The sequence below is a fragment of the Convolutriloba macropyga genome, chromosome 9 (assembly GCF_964194025.1).
Source record: "Convolutriloba macropyga chromosome 9, txConMacr16.3, whole genome shotgun sequence".
NCBI classification, from domain to species: domain Eukaryota; kingdom Metazoa; phylum Xenacoelomorpha; order Acoela; family Convolutidae; genus Convolutriloba; species Convolutriloba macropyga.
The window spans coordinates 17,966,880-17,988,586 of NC_134476.1; the positions used below are offsets into that span (position 1 = coordinate 17,966,880).

The following is a 21,707-nucleotide window of genomic DNA, read 5'->3' on the forward strand; positions in this document are numbered from 1 at the left end:
TTGGTCCGAGCAATAGAGAGCAAACCTTGCACTGCCATCGGTAAAAACTTAAAATCTGAAATTCCTGCAAACCAATTTCAAGCACATAAACCATGTATAGTCCCGAACCAAGAGACACAAATAGATTTCGCAGGACCTATTAACAATGAAAAGGTCATGAAATTTATATTTAAACATGCATTGATAGATTTTCCAAATACTCCTCGGCTGAAATTTTTGATAACGCAAATGCTTCCAATGTCATTAAATTTTTGGATAATTATATACACATCCACGGAGTTCCTTGATCATTAAGAATAGATCAAGCCCGTTTTCTTATAGGAAACCCAGTAAAAGTTTTTGCACAAAAAATAATAGCAATCTAATTACAGCTCCAGCAAATGATCACCGAGCTATAGGTTTAGTAGAACGATTAATTAGTACAATTAAACAGCGCCCTGCATGTATAAAAGAAGCAAATGAAGAATTAAATTCTTTCACCATTAAAGCAGCACTAAAATTAATCCTCTACCCGCTCCGCACATGTAAGCATAAAACTACTAAAATTTCACCTTTCGAATCAAACTTTGGGCGACAAGCCAATACTCCGCTTAGCAATATTAGCACTAAACCACACTCTTCTGATTTAAGTTATGAGAAAATTTTAAATCATTATTTAGACGAAGAGACAGTCACACCCAATGAATTGCTACCAGAAGACCATTGGGAGAATTATCGTAGTTACGAAGAGGTTGAGAAAAACATGTGCATGGCCACAAAGGAATGTGATACGGCAAGCGCTGTCTCATCCAACAAATCCAATATTGCTAGCGCAATGCAAGTAAGGATGCCAAAAGTGCCATCCAATCTCGTACCGACAGAGACCCCATCGCAACCAGAGACCAATTCCGCCCAACAAATTATAGCCTCTGAAATAACTATTGCCCCTCCACCAAAGAATCAATGATCAGAATTGACATTACCTTCTACTTCAGCACCAGCAGAAGCATTGCGCCAAATCCTTCCACGTTCAACTAAGAGGACACGAAAAAACCAAAATACTACGGATTTGACAATGAAGATTCATCTGGTGAATCGACAAATTCATGCCCACCTAACTTCTTACAGCCTCGCAGGAAAAGTCGTGCAGGTGACGTCAAATCCGTGCAGCCTTCGGTGAAACAAACATATGTGGATACTGCGGCTCAAGTAGAGCCAATTCCGAATCCATTTCCCTCGCCAGACATAGGTGAAGTTTATCCAACTGCCTCTCGCATTCGCCCAGCAGAGCAGAGTCCACCAGAAGAATTGTTTATTGATGAAGAGGATATGTAAACTTAAACTTTCCGTACAGTATTATTTATGACTAGCTATGATAACCAGTAAATATATTGTTGATAACTATTTAACCGTTGAATAAGTTTAAGTGTATAATCAATATTGTTATTAAAATTTTCATGTGCAATTTTTATTTTCACTAAAAAGGGAGAAATGTTATACATAATCATTTTATTTGGTGCAGTAAAATTATTATACGATGTACTTATTTAATGATTGTACCTAACATTGAAGGACGTATCATAAAGTCATCTTAAGTTCACTGTCTACCGCTTTTTATTTCACGTAGTATGTCTGTTGCCCTAATTCCCGCACTGGGAATTATTTGTTCACATTCGTTATGACTTAAATGTTGCTAATTTATTATAAATCTCATTCTCTTAGTTTTGCACATCGAGTGCAGTTGCTCAATTTAACTTATTTCGTGTCAGTCTTATTTACTATGTGAGTAAACTAAACAAGTATTAGATAAGCGATTCGCTAAGCGAATTCAAGTACAAAACTGTGTTAAGTGCACTCGCCGCACAAGTAAACGAAACAGAAATTCTAAACGTGATTTGCAGTGCAAGTTCAAGTACACAATATTGATTGTGTACGACATAAGCGATAGAGAAAAAGAGACAAAATGAGATCCCTCTGCCTCTCAGAAACAGACATAGGAAAAGTGAAGGACAAATAAAACTTTCAAAATGTTTAGGTAGATGCACGTGGGAAAATCTCTTTGGCGTTTTTAATTTAAAAGGTAGTCTTTTCTCTGAAGAATGTTTTTATTTTTGGTTTCTCAAAGAGCTAAAAAGAAAACAAGGTTTAGCAAATGGCACAGAAAACGAGTAACAGACAAGGAAAAAGGGCAAGGCAGACAGCAATAAAAATCCTTCTTCACAATATTTGTTCCCTTTTCTGTCGGACTTCCAATCTGTTCACCAAGCTGTTGCAATTATGGTGCGCATCCGATCCAGAAGTTTTAAAGGCGGAAACCTATTTTTAAGAGAACTATCAGGAAAAGAGATTCGTTTCTATTTGGATTGGTTTCACAATTTGTTTCGCCCTTTGAACGCATTTGTTTTCGAAAATTTTTATGAAAATTTAAAAGGAAACTTTGATGAATTGAGTCATCAAACCCCAAATCGTAGTTTTCCTGAGTTATCTGAGTTTAACATTATGACGCACTGGGTGGGTTTCTTAAAAAATATCAATGAAATAGAGCATCTGCGTCAACTTGATGCACTACTGCCTGACGTACACAGGCTCAAACACAACTTACGTTAGTAATGTTTACAGATCAGCAAGTTCAGAGTCCTTTAGAATTTGTAAAGATAGGTGCCTAAACATCAATTCTCAGTGATTGAGTCCACACTCACGCTTCACGGGAAACTATAAGAAAAGATAATTTTAAATTAGTCTTCTGTAACTCCTGTGTCCTCCAGGTTTTTTAATTGTTTGATTTTTTTTAATTTCTAGTAGCGAAGTCGCTAATAGAAAATCTATGAATCTCTGGATCGGATGAGACAATTCATATAAAAATATTTTCTATTAGTGACTTCACTACTAGAAACTAAAAAATTTCAAACAATTAGCAAACCTGGAGGACACAGGAGTTACAGAATGCTAATTTAAAATTATCTTTTCTTATAGTTTCCCATGAAGCGTAACTGCTTCATTAGGAGCTAAACATGTATTCGAAGGCACCTTAAATGTTGAACCGTTTTTGTTTAACACGATTTTGCCGTTCGTTAAGCTCGAGACTTTATGTCATCCATGGAGTTTAGAATATGTTTCAGAGTACAAGTATCATTAACGATAGTGAAAATATCGCGCAAAAAATTTCACAACTTTCCGCTGCGTCGATAAGTGTGTAAGCTATAAAGAGGCAGTGGTCTAGTATTGCTCTCGAACGACAAATGTGGCATTTGAAATCGGTGTCCAAATTTTTATGGCAACTAGAAATGCCGGACCCCATAGGTTTTCTAACCCGCGGCCTTTGATTAGCAGTCGTCGACCTTACCAAATGCGCCACAACCGTTTTATTGCACCATCTCTCACAATTAGTTTTATCTTATCAACAAACTCTACTTAGGATTGAGAGCAGTTGAGATATAGCAAAAATAAAAAAAAACCAAGAACGGAACTCGCTTCATCGCGAAGATTCTAGAACAAAAACCCCAAAATGATAGAGCTAAAATTTTGCATTAAAAAGTCAAACACGTTTACAATAATTGCTTCGGACTTCGTTCCAGAGCAATCAAAAACAAACCACCAGGATTAAAAAAAACTGATTAATTTGTTGGACAGCAATAAGTATTTAAAACACGTCGAGTTTTAATTCGTCCACGGGCTATTTTTTCAGAGAAAAGTTTAATGGAGCACAATAAGGTGGTAGACGGCGAAGAATTCATTATTATCTGTCGACTTTCAAAATGCTACCTTATTACAATGTTTAGACAATTTGCGGTTTTCAATAACCCGGATAAATTACTTTTCAGGGAATAAAATTTTCTAGCACGAATAGTACCGACTGAGAAATTATCAATACGAAAAAAATATTTGTCCAACTTAGCGCATGCTAACTCAATCCATTATTTAAGATACAATCCATAGAACTTTTTGCGGTCGTCAGTGATTTCTACTAAAATGTGTAATGTACTTAGATCATGTTTTTTATGCAGAGAATACAATCACGAAGATTGTTTTGGTGAATTCAAATTACTTTGAGCATGAATTTTAAAAAAATTCCAGCTCGCTAGCATTTAGTCTGTGCTCTTTATATTTTAAGTTTATATTGTGCGCACCTGTTCAGAATTCAGTACTTGTAATCAAAAGTTATTGAATCTAATACCACGTGAATGTACGCTTAACAATGGATAAAATTTGTTCTAATTTTAGATTGTTAACTCAACATCTGTCGATTTAAAACGGAGCCAGTTTAAACAAAAATGGCAGCGACTTGTTGGCAGTGCCAAATTTGTCAGAATGGCGACTGAAAGTTTTATTGAGATTTGATAACTCAATTTATCAACAATTATGCAGTTTAATATTGAAGTCAACTTTTAGGCAGAAACTAGACAAAAAAACAAATATGTTGCCATTTGAACACTTACATTAGCATCAACTATGTGGTACTGGTCAAACAGTTATCAAGTATAACCTGCCCACCCTACCTCGAAAATTAAGCTTTTACAAAATCGATTTTAACTTTGCACCAAAACCTGCAGTTTTTAAAAAAACTGGCACTTCAGATAGCAAAAATATCAAATAGTCGATATTTGATATCAATTTTGACGTCATAGCGCTATTTTTATTCCCAAAATCCGGTTTCTTCTTGTCGATAATAGATCCCTAGCAGTTCTAACTACTTGTAACTCTGGAAACCAATTCAAAACAAGTTTGTAAAACAAGTGATGACTTCTCAGGTAATAATTTTCAATAGAATATTCGGAATTGATATTTGACAAGGAGCTCGAATTCATAATAAAATCCTCAAAATTTTTGGTGAACGACCAGCATAAGGTTATGAAAACATCGCATGTTTAGGGGTTATTCACATCTTTACAAAAACCCAGAATATTTGCGCTTAAATGAGCACTAAATCGGGGATTTTTTCCAACTTATGCTCTTTTTGGAAGAATTTAGCATATTTATAGCAGCCTAATAATCACCATTTTTAGCAGCCTAAACAAAAAGCAGCTGCTGAGTTTGATTTTATTCGTAGTTTGTCCCATAAACGAGAAAAATCAAACCACAATTGAGATTCGTGTGACGGTCGTTACTTCCAAATAGAGGTGCCCTCATACACATAAGACTACCAATTAATTCTTCTTTGAAATATGAAACATTTTTACAGCACATCAGAGTTATTTGAGTCAGCTGAGGTCGTCCTTTCATGATGAGTTAAAGTAGTCAGTCTTCAAATGACAATCAGCCATATAATTAAAAGATTCTTTCTCATTATAGTCATTCTAATTCAGTGACCTAAACTATAGTGTAAAGTCCCCTCATTACTGATATTTACCTCAATAAAGGAGCGGGGTCTTTATCATTTATAAAATTTGTTGTGCGGATGACTACAACACTAAGAAAGAACCATTTATTCCGTATACATAGTTCGGAAATAATCTTGGATCCATTAGAAACTGTTCTTAAGTGCTCCTTTGTCACAAGGCTGCGACCTGAACTCTCCCATTATTTTCAGCTCTGAAGCTGCACTCATCCTCCATAGCCTTATCCTTGCAAAAGTCGCACCCCTTAGCCGGGCACAGGGGCAGATCTAAAGGCAGCCGGTTTTCGACCCATGTTTCAAACAGCGCCCCCACTAGCTCGTCCATCATTTCTTCAGTGTGTAAAGGAGACGGGGCTATTCGGAGTCGTTCCGTACCCCTGGCCACTGTAGGGTAGTTGATAGCTTGGATGTAGATTCCGTATTTGTCCAGTAGATAGTCCGATACACGTGTACAGGCCTCAGGGTTACCCACCTGTGAGCAAAAATCATTTTGAAGGGAATCTATATAATTGTATCTACTATTTGTATACATTTGTAAGATCTACTGCCAATTTTGTGTTGTCCTGAAGATTGAAAAAAAAGCCTCCACAATTAATTGTGAAAAATTTTCACAACCATTTTCCCGTAATTCACAGCCATCTATAATTGAGTAGCCCCACTTGTTAATATTAAATTATAAAATACATTATAAACTTCATGCTATAGAAATCATGAGCGATGATTTAAAATGAAACATTTTACTAGGTGTCGTTAGGCGAATGTTATTTAAATTGAAGTTCTACTAATTATTAACAGCCTACTAATATGGAAGCATCATGAACAAGAAAGTTACCAAAAATATTCACGTGTGGGTTTCCACTACCTAAACTATATTCCACATCCTTTCTCTTCTCTATTCATTCGAAAGGAAGCATGGAAAATATCAGATTTCGCAAAATCAGCATAAAAAATAGCAGATCGAATTTCCATAGCATACTGAAAAGAAATAACTCGAGTTACGGAATAATCCTCAAATTTCAAGATAATGTTGCTTTTAATGATTGACAGCCCAATTTTTCGCCAATTGAGGGATTGAAAGAGCGTGATTTTAGCCATTGGTAAACTAATACCCAAAGATTGCTAAATTTGGTACAAAGGCAACAAAATCACAAGTTTGCTTTCGAGCATAATTTAATCGAGCAGGTCCAGCAAACATAGCGGGACAAATCCTGACACAAATTAGAGAATTTTATATTGACTAAACAAATGGCCAGGCCTATAATGCACAATAAATGGATTGGGAAAACCGAAGTAAAATAGCCGCAACTATACAAAAAAACAATTAGCAATAAAACGAATTTCTGTTCAAACACCGTTTTCTCACTCTACTTTGAAAGCGGAGCAAAAAAAATTCACGCCGCAAAACCAATCGATTATCCGCTCCACTTCCTGCTTCGGCGTTACCAAATAAATTCTCCGATTTGACATCAAAGATCATGAAAATGCGTGAACAGATTTCAAAAACATAGCCGGAAGAATTCCGGAAACTACTCTAAATATAAAACTGAAGATTCTGATTGCCCTAATGCTCATCTTAGAAAACTCCGGTTGCTGATGGGGAGGGGTGGTGGCGTCAACCGTGGGGTGGGGGGCAACATCACAGTGGGGGGGGGGTAGGGGCAAGTGGGGGGGGGGGGGGTCAACAGTTGGGGTGTCTTCGACCTCTAAGAACTGCCCTTCACACCATAACTATAAGTCTCCAAAACAGTTTGAGCTAAAACAGAGCTGAAAAGCTCTAAGAGCACTTAATGCCCGCTGGGCGCTACCTGTTTATCCCGTTTAAAGCGTCAGACGAAAAATCGGTCAAGCGAAAAATCGCATAAAAGACCGACAGGACTAATATAATTGCTACAAACTTCGTTCGAGAGCAATTAATCAATATGAAATACTAAAATTGCTAGAACAATTAATTTCAACCACACAACTTTCCGAAGGCTATAAAAATTCGAAGAATACAAAAACTGCTGAGAAAGCTAAAAACAAAGCAAAATGGTTAAACATAGCTGAAAATTGAATCAAAAGTGTAATACTTGATTCATAATGTTAAAAATGCTTCCAGGCACTGTGACTAGTTTAGATAATTGAGAAAAACAATTTTGACAGAAGAAGATTTGAGACTGCCACACGAAATTAAAAATATTCGCTCGCTTAGCGGAAGTTTTTCACGCTTACATCTCCCGCTTTCTCCCAAAAAAACGACATCAACAGAAAATCACTCTTCTCTCTGCTTTTCAGTTCGTTCAACCGTTTGTCCCAAAAATTTAATTTTCACGTGCAGCATTGACATTTACAGCCTGTTCTAATTACAACCTCAAAATTCGTTTTCAATCAAAAACGACGCTCCACCAATACTCCTGTTCGATAACAAAAACGCCCCAATACAATTATTATTTGAATTGAAAAAAACATACGTTGACTTTGCGAGGAATTGATATTCTGTTTATTCTATTTAGCAATAACGTCCCCATATACTAAAGGTGAACTTCTTTCAATTTATGTCTGTAGCCTTGTGCTTTCACTTATACATCCTCACGTGTTAGGACCGAGCAGAGAGGAAACTCAACAATCAGGGTTGGCAACTTTTGGGTGGGGCAACGATGTGAGGGGGTCTTCGGCTGCACGGGGCCCTTACGATCTGAACGATGTGCAGATGTGGGTATTTTTTTTGGGGGGGGGGGGGTGGGGTGGTGAAGTGCAGGGAGGGGGAGGGAGGGGGGGGGGTCCGCCCTTCACACCATAAGTCTCCAAAACAGTTTCTGTGAATCGCATACTTGGAGACTAGTGAACTGAAAGACTCTAAGAGAACTAAATGCCCGCTGGGCGCTACCTGTTTATCCCGTTTTTGAGGACGAAAAGTCGAAATGGGTTAGACAAAAAATCGGTCAAGCGAAAAATTGCTTATAAAAGACCAACAGGACTAATACAATTGCTACAAACTTCGTTTGAGAGCAATTATTAATAATAGCCTTTGAGAGGCTGACGACGGCTATTAATAACAATGTCACTATTGACCACACCAGTTCAAAACTAGCGAAAACTGCAGTTTCCAAAAACCGGGTATTTTACATGATCGGTGCTAGTTTCATGAACAAACGGACCAAGTTAGTTAAGGGACTGCATGATTTTGCTTTTTATTCGTCCATGCAATAACAAGCTTTTGCATATATAACGTTGTTAGCTTCTTCCTTTCGTAGTGCAATGTAACTTTTTAACTTTATGTTTACTATTATAGCTAGCTAGCAGGTGCATAGTCAAAGCTCACTAGCTTGGAATTCCGACACTAAGTCCACAATTACAAGTGGTGTCGCAATTACAGTTGAAAACATTTATAGTCAGTAGAACGTAGCTCTGAATTGGGGTGTTGCCATTACATTAGGGTGTGTACACTACACACTAAATTGTTTACTTATACGAAATCGTCTGAGTTTGTCAAACAAAAAGATGTGACCCCACCCCGCATTTGCTTCAAAAATAGTATGAAAACTCAAAATAGAAGAACTGCTTTATCATATCAAGTTTAAAGACGAGACAGAAATACTGATAAACACTTAAGGTGATAGTTTTGGTTCCATTCAGAATTATGGCATTCCTTAGATTTGTTTTGTTTTATTTGATAATTTCAGGCTTGAAAGTTTGACCTAAAATTGCAGGCAGACTGATATAAATAGCTGCCAAAATATTAATGACTGACGCAGTATAATTCAGCTAGAATAGAAACAGTTTTATCTTTGCTAAAGCTTAATGCCCTCGGCCTTCATCAGTGAATCCCGTTTCTGAAGACGGAATGTCACTTAAATCGCAGAAATGAGCGAAAGAATGTTCTAGCTAAAAACTCAAAACAGTGGGCCAGAAATTTTACATAAAACATAGCCGGAAGAATTCCGGTAACGACTTTACAAAAAAACTTGTAACAGCAGCCGAAACCATTATATTTTTTCTTTAAACATTTATCCCTTACCTCGCCAGATTTGACAAAATGTTCGATAAAAGATCACACCCGTCGTAACAAGAAAGATGTGAGCACTCATATCATTAAAAAAAGCTAGCCTAAAAACAATTTCGAACATCATTCCGAAAGCATACAAAAAAGCCGCATAGATCTAAATCTTGACATAATTCTGACCGATAAAGACTAACTGTGAAATCTTGATACCGCAAAACAGCATCATAAGAAACATCTGGTAAAGTTGAAAAAGTGACCAAATTATTAGGACGGACAAATACTGATAGGATCACAAAACTGATCGGGTTAAAAAATGCCATCATTGGCAAATAACTCATGATAATGTTCTTTACTACTTAGAACTGCGCCATTAACTATGCGGTCCAAGACACATAGGAAAGCATAAGGTAGATAATATTCTTAGAAAATGAACAGAAAGTTTCAAAAAAATAAACTTTAGGATTAGAAACAGATTTGGCGTCACAGCAATTAGAACAAAAATAAAGTATACTTCTCTCTTGTTAGAGACGAACTTCGTACTTTTTTAAAAAAAAAAAACGACTATCAAAATTTTAATAAATGGAATAGAAAAACAACATTTCACTAATTAGCATTCATGGCTGGAGGAATAACAAAGCCCACCCTGTCTAAAAAGTTAAAAAAGACTTCAAAGATTCGAAACAATAAAATATATTGGAAAAATATTATCACAACTGCGATTATGGAAAAAATCCAACCGAAGTTCAAAGACTTAACGCCAAAAAGTTCAATTATTAAAAAGCATAAGTTAAAATCCGCAACGGGGCACAAAAGACTTTCTACTAATTAAAATCAACAAAATTTGGACAAAAATGGGCAAATCTGATGAGTATGTGTTTCAACTTTCAAAACAAAAACTCCTCAAAAAGAGGTGTTTAGTGCATGAGTTGTCAAAAAGAGGTTGCATATGCATTGGTTTTATAGAAAAAAATCACCGAAAGATCCAAAAAAAGATAAATTATTGAAAATAAGAATTACTTAGAAAATTACGATATTTCAGAAAGCTAAACTAATGCAGCAACAGTACAAAAAAAAACAAATTAAAAGCAAAAACTTGAGCCAAAAGGACGAAGAAACCGCTGAGAATGGTTATCTATAGCTGCCATTCTCTCAAACAATTTTTCCCAAGTCGAAAAGTCTTACTTAACGCAGAGCATAAACAAAGAAGTTCCCTCATTCAAGAAAAATTAGTTTACATGAAAATTTTACTCACTTTCGTTTTTAGGTCAAAACGCCGTTTGAACAATTAAACTTCGGGAAAAAAATAAATAATAACATTTTCAAACTGCGTTCAAGAACACAATTATGAAAAACTATTTTAATAAAATTACTCAAGTCAAGTTATTTTTTCATCTATTGCATTTTAAATAAGAACTAATAAAAAATGAGGAGGGCTATTAGGCATAACCGAATAACTTTGGGCGTATTTCTCTCAATCGTCTGGCTAGCTACAGCATATTGAGGCTTATATAGTGCGGGTTTAGTTAGGGGTGGCGGTGGTGGTGGGGGAGGGGCTTAAATCCATAACATGAATTTATGTCTCTTAAACAGTTCAGGTTAATCACACCCTCAGTGACTACTGAGCCGTAAGGCTGTAAGAGATCGATGCATTATGGGCTTTCATTTTTATCCTGTATTGGAGAAGAAAGAGTCAAATGGTCAGGCGAGAAAAAAACGATCAGAAGAAGAGTTGGTATTTCGAAAAAACGCATTGAAAAAGACCAGCAGGACCAACATAACTACAAACTTTGGTTGAGAGCAATTTAAAAATCTTGAAAACGCAGCACGTCATCAAATTAGATTGTGTAAAAAAATATTTTGTGCCCCAATTTTTCGCTCTTTCACAGTAGTGGTATGAAAAACAGCCAGTCATTTTTCAAGCCGCTCCAATATTTTGTTCAGCAAGTCAATGAACAACTCTCTAAGGCTTTTACCTCCTGCTTCAAACTCACTCTAACAAAATTATTGATTAAAAACAAAACGTAACCGACTAACGTCGGACGAATTGCTCTCGAACGACTGGCGGGGCAAACGATTAGAAAGAGGGCATATGCCAGAGAAACTTTCCTGATGCAAAAAGCATTTGGGCGCAGACTGCGGAGGGGCCTGAACCCGAAACCTCTCGAATGAGAGACGCGGAGATTAACAACCTCGCTTTAAAAATAATCGGTTTTGATTTAGACTTAATTTCTGAATTCTCACACGTTTACAATTGCTTCAAACTCCATTCAAGAGCAATTAAAATACATAGCCGGCAGATTGCCGCCAATGACGCGCTTCATGTACATCGGGATGGAAACAGAAAAAAGAGATAAATTGACAATTTTTTTCTGTTTTTTTTTTCAGTGTCAAAAAGTTTCAATTTGGCGTGCAGTTTCAGTTGGATTCTCAAACTATACTTAATTTGGCTTCTAAAATGAAAACTAAACATAACCGACTAAACGTCGGAAGAATTGCTGTCGAACGAATAGTGGGAGCACTAATGCATTGCAGCCTGCTTCAGTCGGGGGGGGGGGGAGAGGGGGAGCTTAAATGGGACTAAGAAGTTCAATAATGGGCTTCAAATAACCACATTAGAGGTTAACATAAATCACTATTAAGATTTAAAGTAAAAAATGGCACCAGTTTTGGCGCACTTTTCATTTGACTTTTAGTATTAAATTGCCGCCAATTGAGTTCAGCTGTTTGAAATTGTGATTGAGAGAGAATTTTAGATCACGCGAAACGCAAAAAGTAAAGAGCGTAAAAGTCACTCGAAAAGACTAAATTGTCAAGCAAAAATTTTGCATAAAGAAGACACACGCTTACAATAATTGCTATGAACTTCGTTCAAGAGCAATTAATAAGCTTAATACCATTGTCAGCTAGCAAACACTCTAATGAACTTTGACAACCTCCTAATAACTTACATGACCGGACTTTATCGGTTTATCCCGTCTCTTTTGATTTTGATCTCCTGACTTTGACAGTATTCATCACATTGCGTAGTTGAATGCGTGAAAGAATTTAACATCCATTCAGTTGAAACAGTGAGTGAGGAAAGTTAGAAGTCAAACGTGAAAATTGCGACTTATGTAAAACGAAAAACGTGATCTAAAGGTAAAAGGAATTAAAAACATACCCGGCAGATTGCCGGAAAATAGCCGCCGTTGATTCCAATAAGCATGACTGGGATTGAAATAACAGAAGATATTGAAAAAAAAAGATTTTCGTACAAAAACATTTTTTTAAGTCCGATTTATTTTGATGGCATTTCGTAGTTGAACATACTTCTGTTTCTTAGAGAGAGGCTACAGGGGCTACTATCAATAACAATCAGCATTAGAGAGAGGTAACTAATACTTATAGGACCGACGTTCAAATAGCGGGCATCTAAAATTGGGCTTTATGGGTTTATCCCGTTTCTATTTCTGATTTCAATTTTTTATACTGACTGTTCATTTTGAATTGCTTTGCTGAGCAACTGATGTTCAAAATCACTTTTAGCAGAATGAGAGAAGAGAGAAACTAGCCTAGAGAAGTCAAAAAGATTTCACGCAAGATGTTGAAAAGGCGGCAAAATGAGGTAAAGCGAAACATTTTTTTATTCGACGAAGTAAAAAAAAAAAAAATAGGAGCGCTATAATAGCCGGCTGAGAAGATGAGGGCGGCTATTAATTAAAATACACCCCTTCTAGTCTTCAAACTATGAGCACTAGAATATAGCTACGGTCACTTTAAAGCTTCGTTGCTATTACAAAAGTTTTCAAACAAATACACCAACATGGATGGGTATGATATGGCTGGGTGCATCTATGACAGGCAGCCCAGAATGGAGTAGTTTATTCCTCAGCAGAGTCACATTGTGTTGCTGTCTCTCCCTCAACTCCCTCCCCTCCTCTCCCTTCAGAATTCGAATTGATGTAATGGAGCCATACAGCACAGAGGGTGGAAGAGAGGTGGTAAAGATGAAACCTAAAATTTGGATGGATCGATCAACACCGTACACTTTGAAAAGTTGTGCGTAGTGTATCTCCCGCTGATGTCTTACAAACAAATTAGCGAGCTATATTACAAAAATTAGCAACGTAAACCGAATAGATCCAGCAGAAACAATTACTACAAATTGAAAGGAATTCAGACGAAGAACATTTAACTCAATTTACACAAGTCCAAAAAAGCTGACATACATGTTTGAGATGTGAGCTAACTAAGCGCCTATCACTACCTCAGTCTTCAACATAGCTTGCGGATTGCCCAAAAATTTCTGTGATACCTTCGTAGAGCTGCATTTTCAAAACATACCCGGGAGATTGCCGGAAAATAGCCGCCGTTGATTCCCATAACTAAGATTGGAATTGAAAGGAGAAAAAAACTAATAAATGATTTTTGTACACAAACCATCCAAAAGTGCAAACTATTTTGATGTCATTTTGATGCTGGACATACTCCTGCTTTGGAGTGAGACAACACAAGGGCTAGTATCAATACCAATAAGCATTAGAGATGGTAACTAACAACAAAGTTCGAGTAACGGGCATCTAAAATTGGGCTTTATGTGTTCATCCCGTTTCTGTCTCTGATTTCGTTTTCCGATACTGACTCATTGCTTTGCTGCGCAACTGCTGTAAAAACAATTTTAGCAGAATGAGAGAAGAGTGAAACTAGCCTGACGTCAGCGTGACGTCATAGATAGTAATAAACATAAACCGACTAATGTCGGAACAATTGCTCTCGAACAACAGGCTGGTGGACAAACGTTTGACCCCGCCGGTATTTGAACCATTGACCTCCCCATCGATAACCATACGCACTGCTAACCCGGCTATCCGACCCTTTTTGTTACTTTGTTGCAACCAACTTTATAATAGCAACAAGCTTTACTTTGGAGTAAGAGCAATAGAGATCACTCAGAAATAAGGAACAAAAGCAAAGAAGTAAAGAATGTTCTAGAAGAAAAGCGCGAAAAAGGTCGAGCAAAAAATCTGCATAAAAAAGACCAACACAATTACAATAATTGCTACGAACTTCGTTTAAGAGCAATTAAAAACCGTAACAAAATAAAACAAAGCTGGATAAATCCAAGAAGTGAAAAGCGTCGGAAAATTTTATTGCGCCGAAACTATCCTTTGCCGCAGCACACTAAACGCGGTCTTAGCGACAAAAAATCATCATTGAGGCAAGCAAAAATAGCCGAAAGTAATATGGACGCCATTCACAAAAATGACATAGAGAATAAGATTTATTATTTTAACCCCCTGAACTTTGAAGATTTTTTAGAGATGGACAAAGACCGATGAGCTAAAAAAACTGACAAGGGCATGAAATGATTGATCTCATAAACTCAAGTCTCCGCATTTAACTCTGCGATTCAAACGACACATTATAAAAGACATCTTATAATTGAACCAAAGCAGGCAAGACTCCCAAACAAGAAAGATTTTTTGAAAAGAAAAAATTGAAGTCATAAAAAAACAACTGCTATGAACTCAAAAATTTACATACATTCATTTACCTTCATTAGCAACCGATTACAATTATGAATAAATGAACCAAAATTATTCGATTATTTGAGCTTCATTGGCAACAAATGATTGATCTGATCTTTAATCAGACTGAGTGATATGACAATAAAAATAGTGTGAACAAAGTGTCAAGTTGTGAAAAAAGGAGCTATGCACTCATCTCAAAAATTCGACGCATTTATCCCTCATTCGCAAACGATAAGAACAGTCATTACTGAGACTAAGTGATCACACAACAAAAAGAACATCAAAACTGGGAGAAAACTAAAAAAAAAACAATTTTTTTGAGAACAAGTGGTCACAAAGTAGTTCAAACCTTTACCTTTAAATTAAAACCATTGATTAGCTCTTACTGTGCCTCCTTAAAAAGTCAATGAGACCAATCATTAGTGACACTACGAAACAAGACAACACAAGGAACAAACAATTCGCATATTATACTGAAACAGCGCCTAAGTCACAAACAATTGGATGTTTTTTTTTTGTTTGAGCCCCCTAGTTTACCGAATGCATATTAATAGCGACCCCAGACGCTCGTATCATATTTTTATATAGGATGCATAATGTACTGGAAGGTGCACAAATGGCCCAAAACCATTACTGTCCTTTGATAAATTCCAAAAAATACAACTAAGCAAAATTAGAACACATGTATGAACTTTTCAACTATTAGTCAAAAAATCAGAAAACAGTAAGAGAACAGAAATTGCCTAAAGTCAAACCACCAGTCAAATACCAGTTTCTCGTTCCACTTTGAAGGTATATTGAAAAAAAATCACTTCAAACCAACTCACTTTTGCGCTGCGTTTCTTACTCCAGCCTGATTAAAATAATCGCAAAGTTGATTTCTGGTTAACATGAAAAAATCGAAAACAGTAAACAGATCATTGACTGGGACATAAAACTTAACTTAGGATCTCGAGCAACATTTAACTGAAGTAATAAGACTAAACATAACCGACTAACGTCGGGCAAATTGCTCTCAAACGACTGGCGAGCGGTTGCCTTCGTCAGTAGCTAGCCACGGTTCAGTGAGGCTAGCGATAGCTTAAATGAGGGGGCGTGAGGTGAGCGCATCGGGGGCCGTGTGTGTGGGGTCAAACTCAAAGAACCGGCCGTCACATCATAAGTAAAATTCTCCAAAACCGTTTCTGTGAACCGCATACTTCCAGACTAGTGAGCTCAAAGGCTCTTAGAGCACTTAATGCCCGCTGGGCGCTACCTGTTCATCTCGTTTTTGAGGACCAAAAGTCAAATGGGTCAGACGAAAAATTGGTCAAGCGAAAAATCGCATTAAGACCGACAGGACCAAAATAATTGATGTTACAAACTTAGTTTGAGAGCAATTAAACACATAGCCGAACGACTGCCAAATATAGCTGCAAATTGAACGAGCACTAAAATGTAGATACAAAGAGATAGAAATAAATTGATAAAGTTACTGACGCCACTTAAAAACTGTACACCATCTTTTCGAGCAGAAGATGCTACTGCCTGTTGAAACTCATCGAAAGGAGCCTTGTAGTTAGCAACCTTTCTGGCACAAATAAGATCACGTTTCCACAAAAAGAATTTATTTGAATTTAAGTTTTGAAAAATCATGACATCATTTTCTTGTTACTTGGTTAGTTCTCAGTTAACTATTGAATGCCAATTGACAGAAGAGGCGACAAAACACTTCATATAGAGAAAACCGCGGAAAGGAAAAGGAAGTGCGAAAAAAATTTCGACAAAACATTTTAACAAAATTTTCCATAAAATGATGAAATGCTATTTCCCCTCAAACATTCGACAAAAACAAATTATTACTGTTTCTGTTCAGGCATCTACCCGCCCAACACTCGCCAAAAATAAATGATGAAAATTTCATAGAACGAAAAAACCCGAAAAAGTTTTATTACTCTTTTCAGTGAAAACTGCCCTCTCTCTTCCATTTGCACTTCCTAAGAGCGAAACCTATGAAATCGATCAAAACTTAAGATTAAACAAGAAAAATATAGCGAGAAGCTTAAACTGAGCAAAACTATTCAAAAACCACAAAAATCGTCCAAAAATTTGCTTAAATTAACTCCATTATTTTAAAAAAATGACTCAAAATCAATGACAATTATATCGCAGCCAACTTACTTTTCTCGCAATCTCAAAAATATAGCATGAACAGAAAACCCCTTACTGTTCAGCAATTCGACCTAAACACTTTCTTTTCACGCACTTCACATCCTGTTTCAAATACACTCCAATAAAAATACCCATCAAAAAACGACGCTCCACCAATACTCCGCATAGTATTGAAGGTGGGGTAAGTGTGGATGGGGAGGGGGTCGCACCATGAAAATGAAACAGAAAATAACCTGAGATGTTTAAACTTGGAAAAGGCTGCAAAAACCACTGAAACGTTTAAAAAGGAGATATCACAAAAATAGCTCAAGATTGCATCTAAAGTCTAGTATGTGATTGAGACAGCTAAAATGCTTCCAAACGTATAGTTACTTGCCAATAGGGTCTAGCCAAAAGGATTTAAAACTTAATTTAAGACGCATGTGGAAAAATTTTGCACGCCCACTTTTCTCGCTCTCTCTCCCAATCTCTCTTCCACCCTCTCCCCCCCCCTCTCTCTCTCTCTCGCTCTCTCTCTGCAGTATGATCAGAAAATCACTTCCTCTTTTCTTTGCCCTCCAATTCCCTCAGCCGTTTGTCCTAAACACTGAGTTCTTACGTGCAATATTAACTTTTACATCTTTTTTAAATACACTCCAAAAAATTATCGATCAAAGACGCTCCATCAATACTCCTCTTCGAACCGTAAATACAGCTCACTACTACAATCCAAATTCTTTTTTTACTGTAAAAATCCATTGCATTATTAAAGAAAAACAGAGCGCCTAAAATTAGTTGAGAGGATGCCGGTAGCTACTAATAAGATTATATAAAAAAAACAGAGCAGCTAAAAATCGTTGAGAGGCTATTAATAAGATAAAAACTCCTCTTTATTAGACGAGTTTATTGAAAAAGGATATTCACTTCCTGTAAGAACTGTGGACAACTAAAATTTTTACAATCGATGTGCAGGGGCGGAGGGCTGATGTGTGTGGCGAGGTTTGAAGGGGGGGGGGGGGTCAAATTCTTAAAGCGGCCCCGGCCCTTCACACCATAAATTTATGTGTCCAAAAACGTTTCTGTTAACCGCACATTTGGAGTCTACTATGCGGTAGGGCTCTAAGAACCCTTAGAATAAGACGAAAAAAATAACCAAGCAAAAAATCGCATGAAAAAGACCACATGGCTAATATAGTTACTACAAAATCGCTCACATAGTTTTTCGCTTATCTGTACTTTCAATTACAAATGAAAGCAATACTCTCAGGCACAGCTTGAGCTGATATCAGATCAACTTCTTGGATAAGTTCTAAGAAGAGTTCCTGCTAACCGTAATTGACTCATACCCAAAATTTATGTTCCCGATTTCGTTAAATTATTCGAGCATCGACACTCACAAGTAAAGGGAGTAAATTTTGTTAATCCAAACTTCAGGAAACTTCGATTAACTTACCCGATCCGTAACTGCGAATGGCATCAATTAGTGAGGCATTGGCCGCTATGTAGCCACCTATGTTGCCAAAAGCTTTGCCTGAAACAAAAAAAAATATTTCTATTTGAAATGACATTTACTCCAACTTTATGCGCCTAATAACAAAAACCTATCTTTTAATCAACCGCAAACCATGTGCTATATATATAATTAGGATACACATTGAGCCAGCCAAAAAAAATGTTTTTTTCTGGGCTCAACCGCGAAATCCAGTAAAAACGTGACCCATCAAATTGAGCGGCAAGCGTGTTTAATAACAGGATAAGTGACAATTTTGCTTTTTCAATTCTGTTCAAATCCCGACCCAGCTACCAAAAGTGGTCGAAGTTCAGTACTTATCAATTCTGTCACTAACTTCTCTTATGGATTAGGCGGCAAATTTATGCGAGAAATGGATTCTTAACAACAAGAGATAATTAAAGAAACTTGTAGAAAAGATAATTATTTCCTCACCTAGTGTGCCAGATATGATGTCCATCTTGTGCAGTGCCCCATCTCTCTCCCCCACTCCTCCTCCCCTGTGCCCATACAGCCCAACAGCATGTACTTCATCCACAAATGTCAATGCCCCATACTTGTGTGCTATATCACACATCTCGTGAAGGTCACAAATACTCCCTAAAACACAGAAAACAATCGAGTTTCCTTAAAAATGCTTAATGTCAAGGGTTACTCCATCCTTCGTGATCTGAATGGAAATGTCTGAACAACCCCTCAGTAGTTTCAGACGACGAGATTGTTGCTGGATACTCTTATTGTTCATTCGGTCTGAGGGTTCTTACAAAAATAGACGATTTCAGCATCTTGAACAGTTGCCCTTTTGGCTAATTTAGGAACTTTGGACAATTTTCCGATCTTTAGAACACAAATATAGTGAACTTAAGCACTGAATTTGCTTAAAATAATCAGAGTACCAATACAAGGCAGGACTGCAGTCTTTCAAAAAGTTACGCGAAAAGGATTGATGTTAAATTATAATTTCAACTGACAAAACAAACTAATCTATAACCTCACATAACCTTTGAGGACTAAATAGAGCCGATCAGAGTCTCAAGTTCACTTTTGTGTCAAGAATGCATAATCGAAACATTCAGCTTTAAATTGATAAGCCAAGGTCAATTGAAAGCTAACAACCGTTTCATGTAAACTATATAACTTCAAATGCAGCAACATTATACTAGGACGACTATTTTAGCTTGATTAATTCTTAGAATAATTCTTGATTAAAAGCTCCCTATTGATCATAGACTATTAGCTTAGTCAATTAATTTGCTGCTACCTCAGGATAACAATTGCATATTTTTTGCTAAGAAAAACTTTCTAATATTTTCAATACTTTAAATCTATGTCCCATTGGAATTGTAAATATTTTGACTTTACACTCCCTGTGACACGGCATCTGAAATCTGTGACTAGAATTTAAGTCTTCTTCTCGTTCCGGAGTTTGCGTAAAAACATCTACCTTATTCATTAACGGTTAAAATGGCAAACAACTATCAAACGGGGTCACAACGTACCTGAGCGATGAAAAAAAGAATGAGTTTTTCTGAATATAACGCTACAAGTCTATTCTTCCATAATCTCAGTGATCAAAAAATGAATTTTTCTCTTACCATCCATAGAATGTACACTTTCGAATGCGACCACTTTGGGAGTGTTTGGATCAGCTTTGGATAAGAGTTGTTCCAGGTGGTGAGGGTCATTGTGCTTGAATATATATTTGGGAGCTCTACTGTTGCGAATACCCTGTATCATAGAGGCATGGTTGCCCTCGTCTGAGTAAATCTCACAGCCTGAAAAGGAAACCAAACATCACCCAAATCCAATACAGAAACAAAACATTTCAGCTTAAAACTGGAAAGATATCGAGATCTATTCTGCCCACCACCTCCCCCAATGTTTATCATAACACCTCGTTACAAACTATGTCTCGCTATGTCTGTAGTACACATGCCCCTGGGAGCGTAAGTTATAAAGAAAGTCATCAAGAAATTGTACAAAGACTAATCGATGTTAGTTTAAGGTCAAAGATACAAAAAATCGTCATTTTAGAAAAAAAACGTGACCGACTAGAACAATTATGTCCCAGTTAGTAACAGAACTACCGCCTCGTGATCGTTTTGAGGCAGATCTCATTGAGAGATCAAATAAGTTCATAATTCATACCGGTTAAAACTAATTTCAAGTGCATTGCTAAAACCAAGATTGTGTAGCTCAGGGATACAAAGCAGTTAACCAATGAGCCTGATAACCCATTCATGACATAACCCATTCTAAAGTTCATGTCATCAAGAGAGAGATAAATTGAAAACTTTACCTGGTAACAATTTTGGCAGAGTGAAGAGTGTTGTATCATTTGCCACATAACACGATGTAAATATCAATGCCGCCTCTTTCTGATGCAAATCCGCCAATTCCGCCTCCAACATATAGTGGAATGGAGTTGTTCCGGATATATTGCGCGTTCCACCCGCCCCTGATCCGTGTAGATTGATGGCAGCGGTTGCTGCCTCCACCACTTTAGGATGAGAAGTCATTCCCAAGTAGTCATTACTGCACCACACTGTTATGTCCCTTGTGTCTTTCAGTTCAGCAATTGTCCCTGAACAAAATAATGGTTGTCCTCATAGTCACTTATTCGATGCCTTTGATAAGTTAATTTCTCTGAAAATTTTCAACCTACAAAAATCAGTTTATCATTTTGGAAAATGTTAATTTGATAATTAATAATAAATTTATTTAAAAGTTTAATAATTATTTGAAGCCCAAGCAAGAGAAGGCAGTTAAAAACCTCAGCTATCGCTTCGCGGCTATTAATGAACTACAGGCGAATAAACAAAACAATGCCCACCCTAGTCTATTACCGACTTGTCAGCCGGTGGATTTGCAAGAATCTTGTACGCTAAGCGTCGAGTTCGACTAGCGCATGCAACACACAATAAGGCAATAGCACGAACGTGAAAATCGATCCAACGCTCGGGCGCTTATTTCAGTGACATACAGAAATGCAATAAATCGTTCCTACCTTGCTTAGGAGTAATTTAACAAACAGACTATCTCGAACAACAGGCGAGGGTTTGTCACCAGCCTATTGAAGTTCTGCTTTCATAGCAGCTTCAGTGAACCTTACCCTCGGAGCCCATTAAAGCACCACGAGCGCCGCTCAGACATTTACACCCACGGGCTCTATCACTTTATACAACTTTCGAAGATGGAAAGTCAACTTAATTCGCTTCAGCTAGCAAAAGAATGTTCTGGAAAAAAAGTTCGAACGATCAA

General features: G+C 37.0%; 1 protein-coding gene across 2 annotated transcripts in view; it reads right to left on the bottom strand.

Moving 5' to 3' along the window:
* Positions 1–4,700: 4,700 nt before the first annotated feature.
* The window catches only part of LOC142345652 (5-aminolevulinate synthase-like), a 31,072-nt gene continuing 14,065 nt past the window's right edge, over positions 4,701–21,707 (bottom strand). For both annotated transcript variants that reach the window (XM_075397844.1, XM_075397843.1), the window contains 6 exons: positions 20,746–21,030; positions 20,042–20,221; positions 18,882–19,046; positions 18,390–18,467; positions 13,099–13,289; positions 4,701–5,786 (listed from right to left, as the gene is read on the bottom strand). In XM_075397844.1, the coding sequence (XP_075253959.1) occupies positions 5,469–5,786; positions 13,099–13,289; positions 18,390–18,467; positions 18,882–19,046; positions 20,042–20,221; positions 20,746–21,030 (1,217 nt within the window). In that variant the 3' untranslated portion in view covers positions 4,701–5,468. The remainder of the gene's footprint in view (positions 5,787–13,098; positions 13,290–18,389; positions 18,468–18,881; positions 19,047–20,041; positions 20,222–20,745; positions 21,031–21,707) is intronic.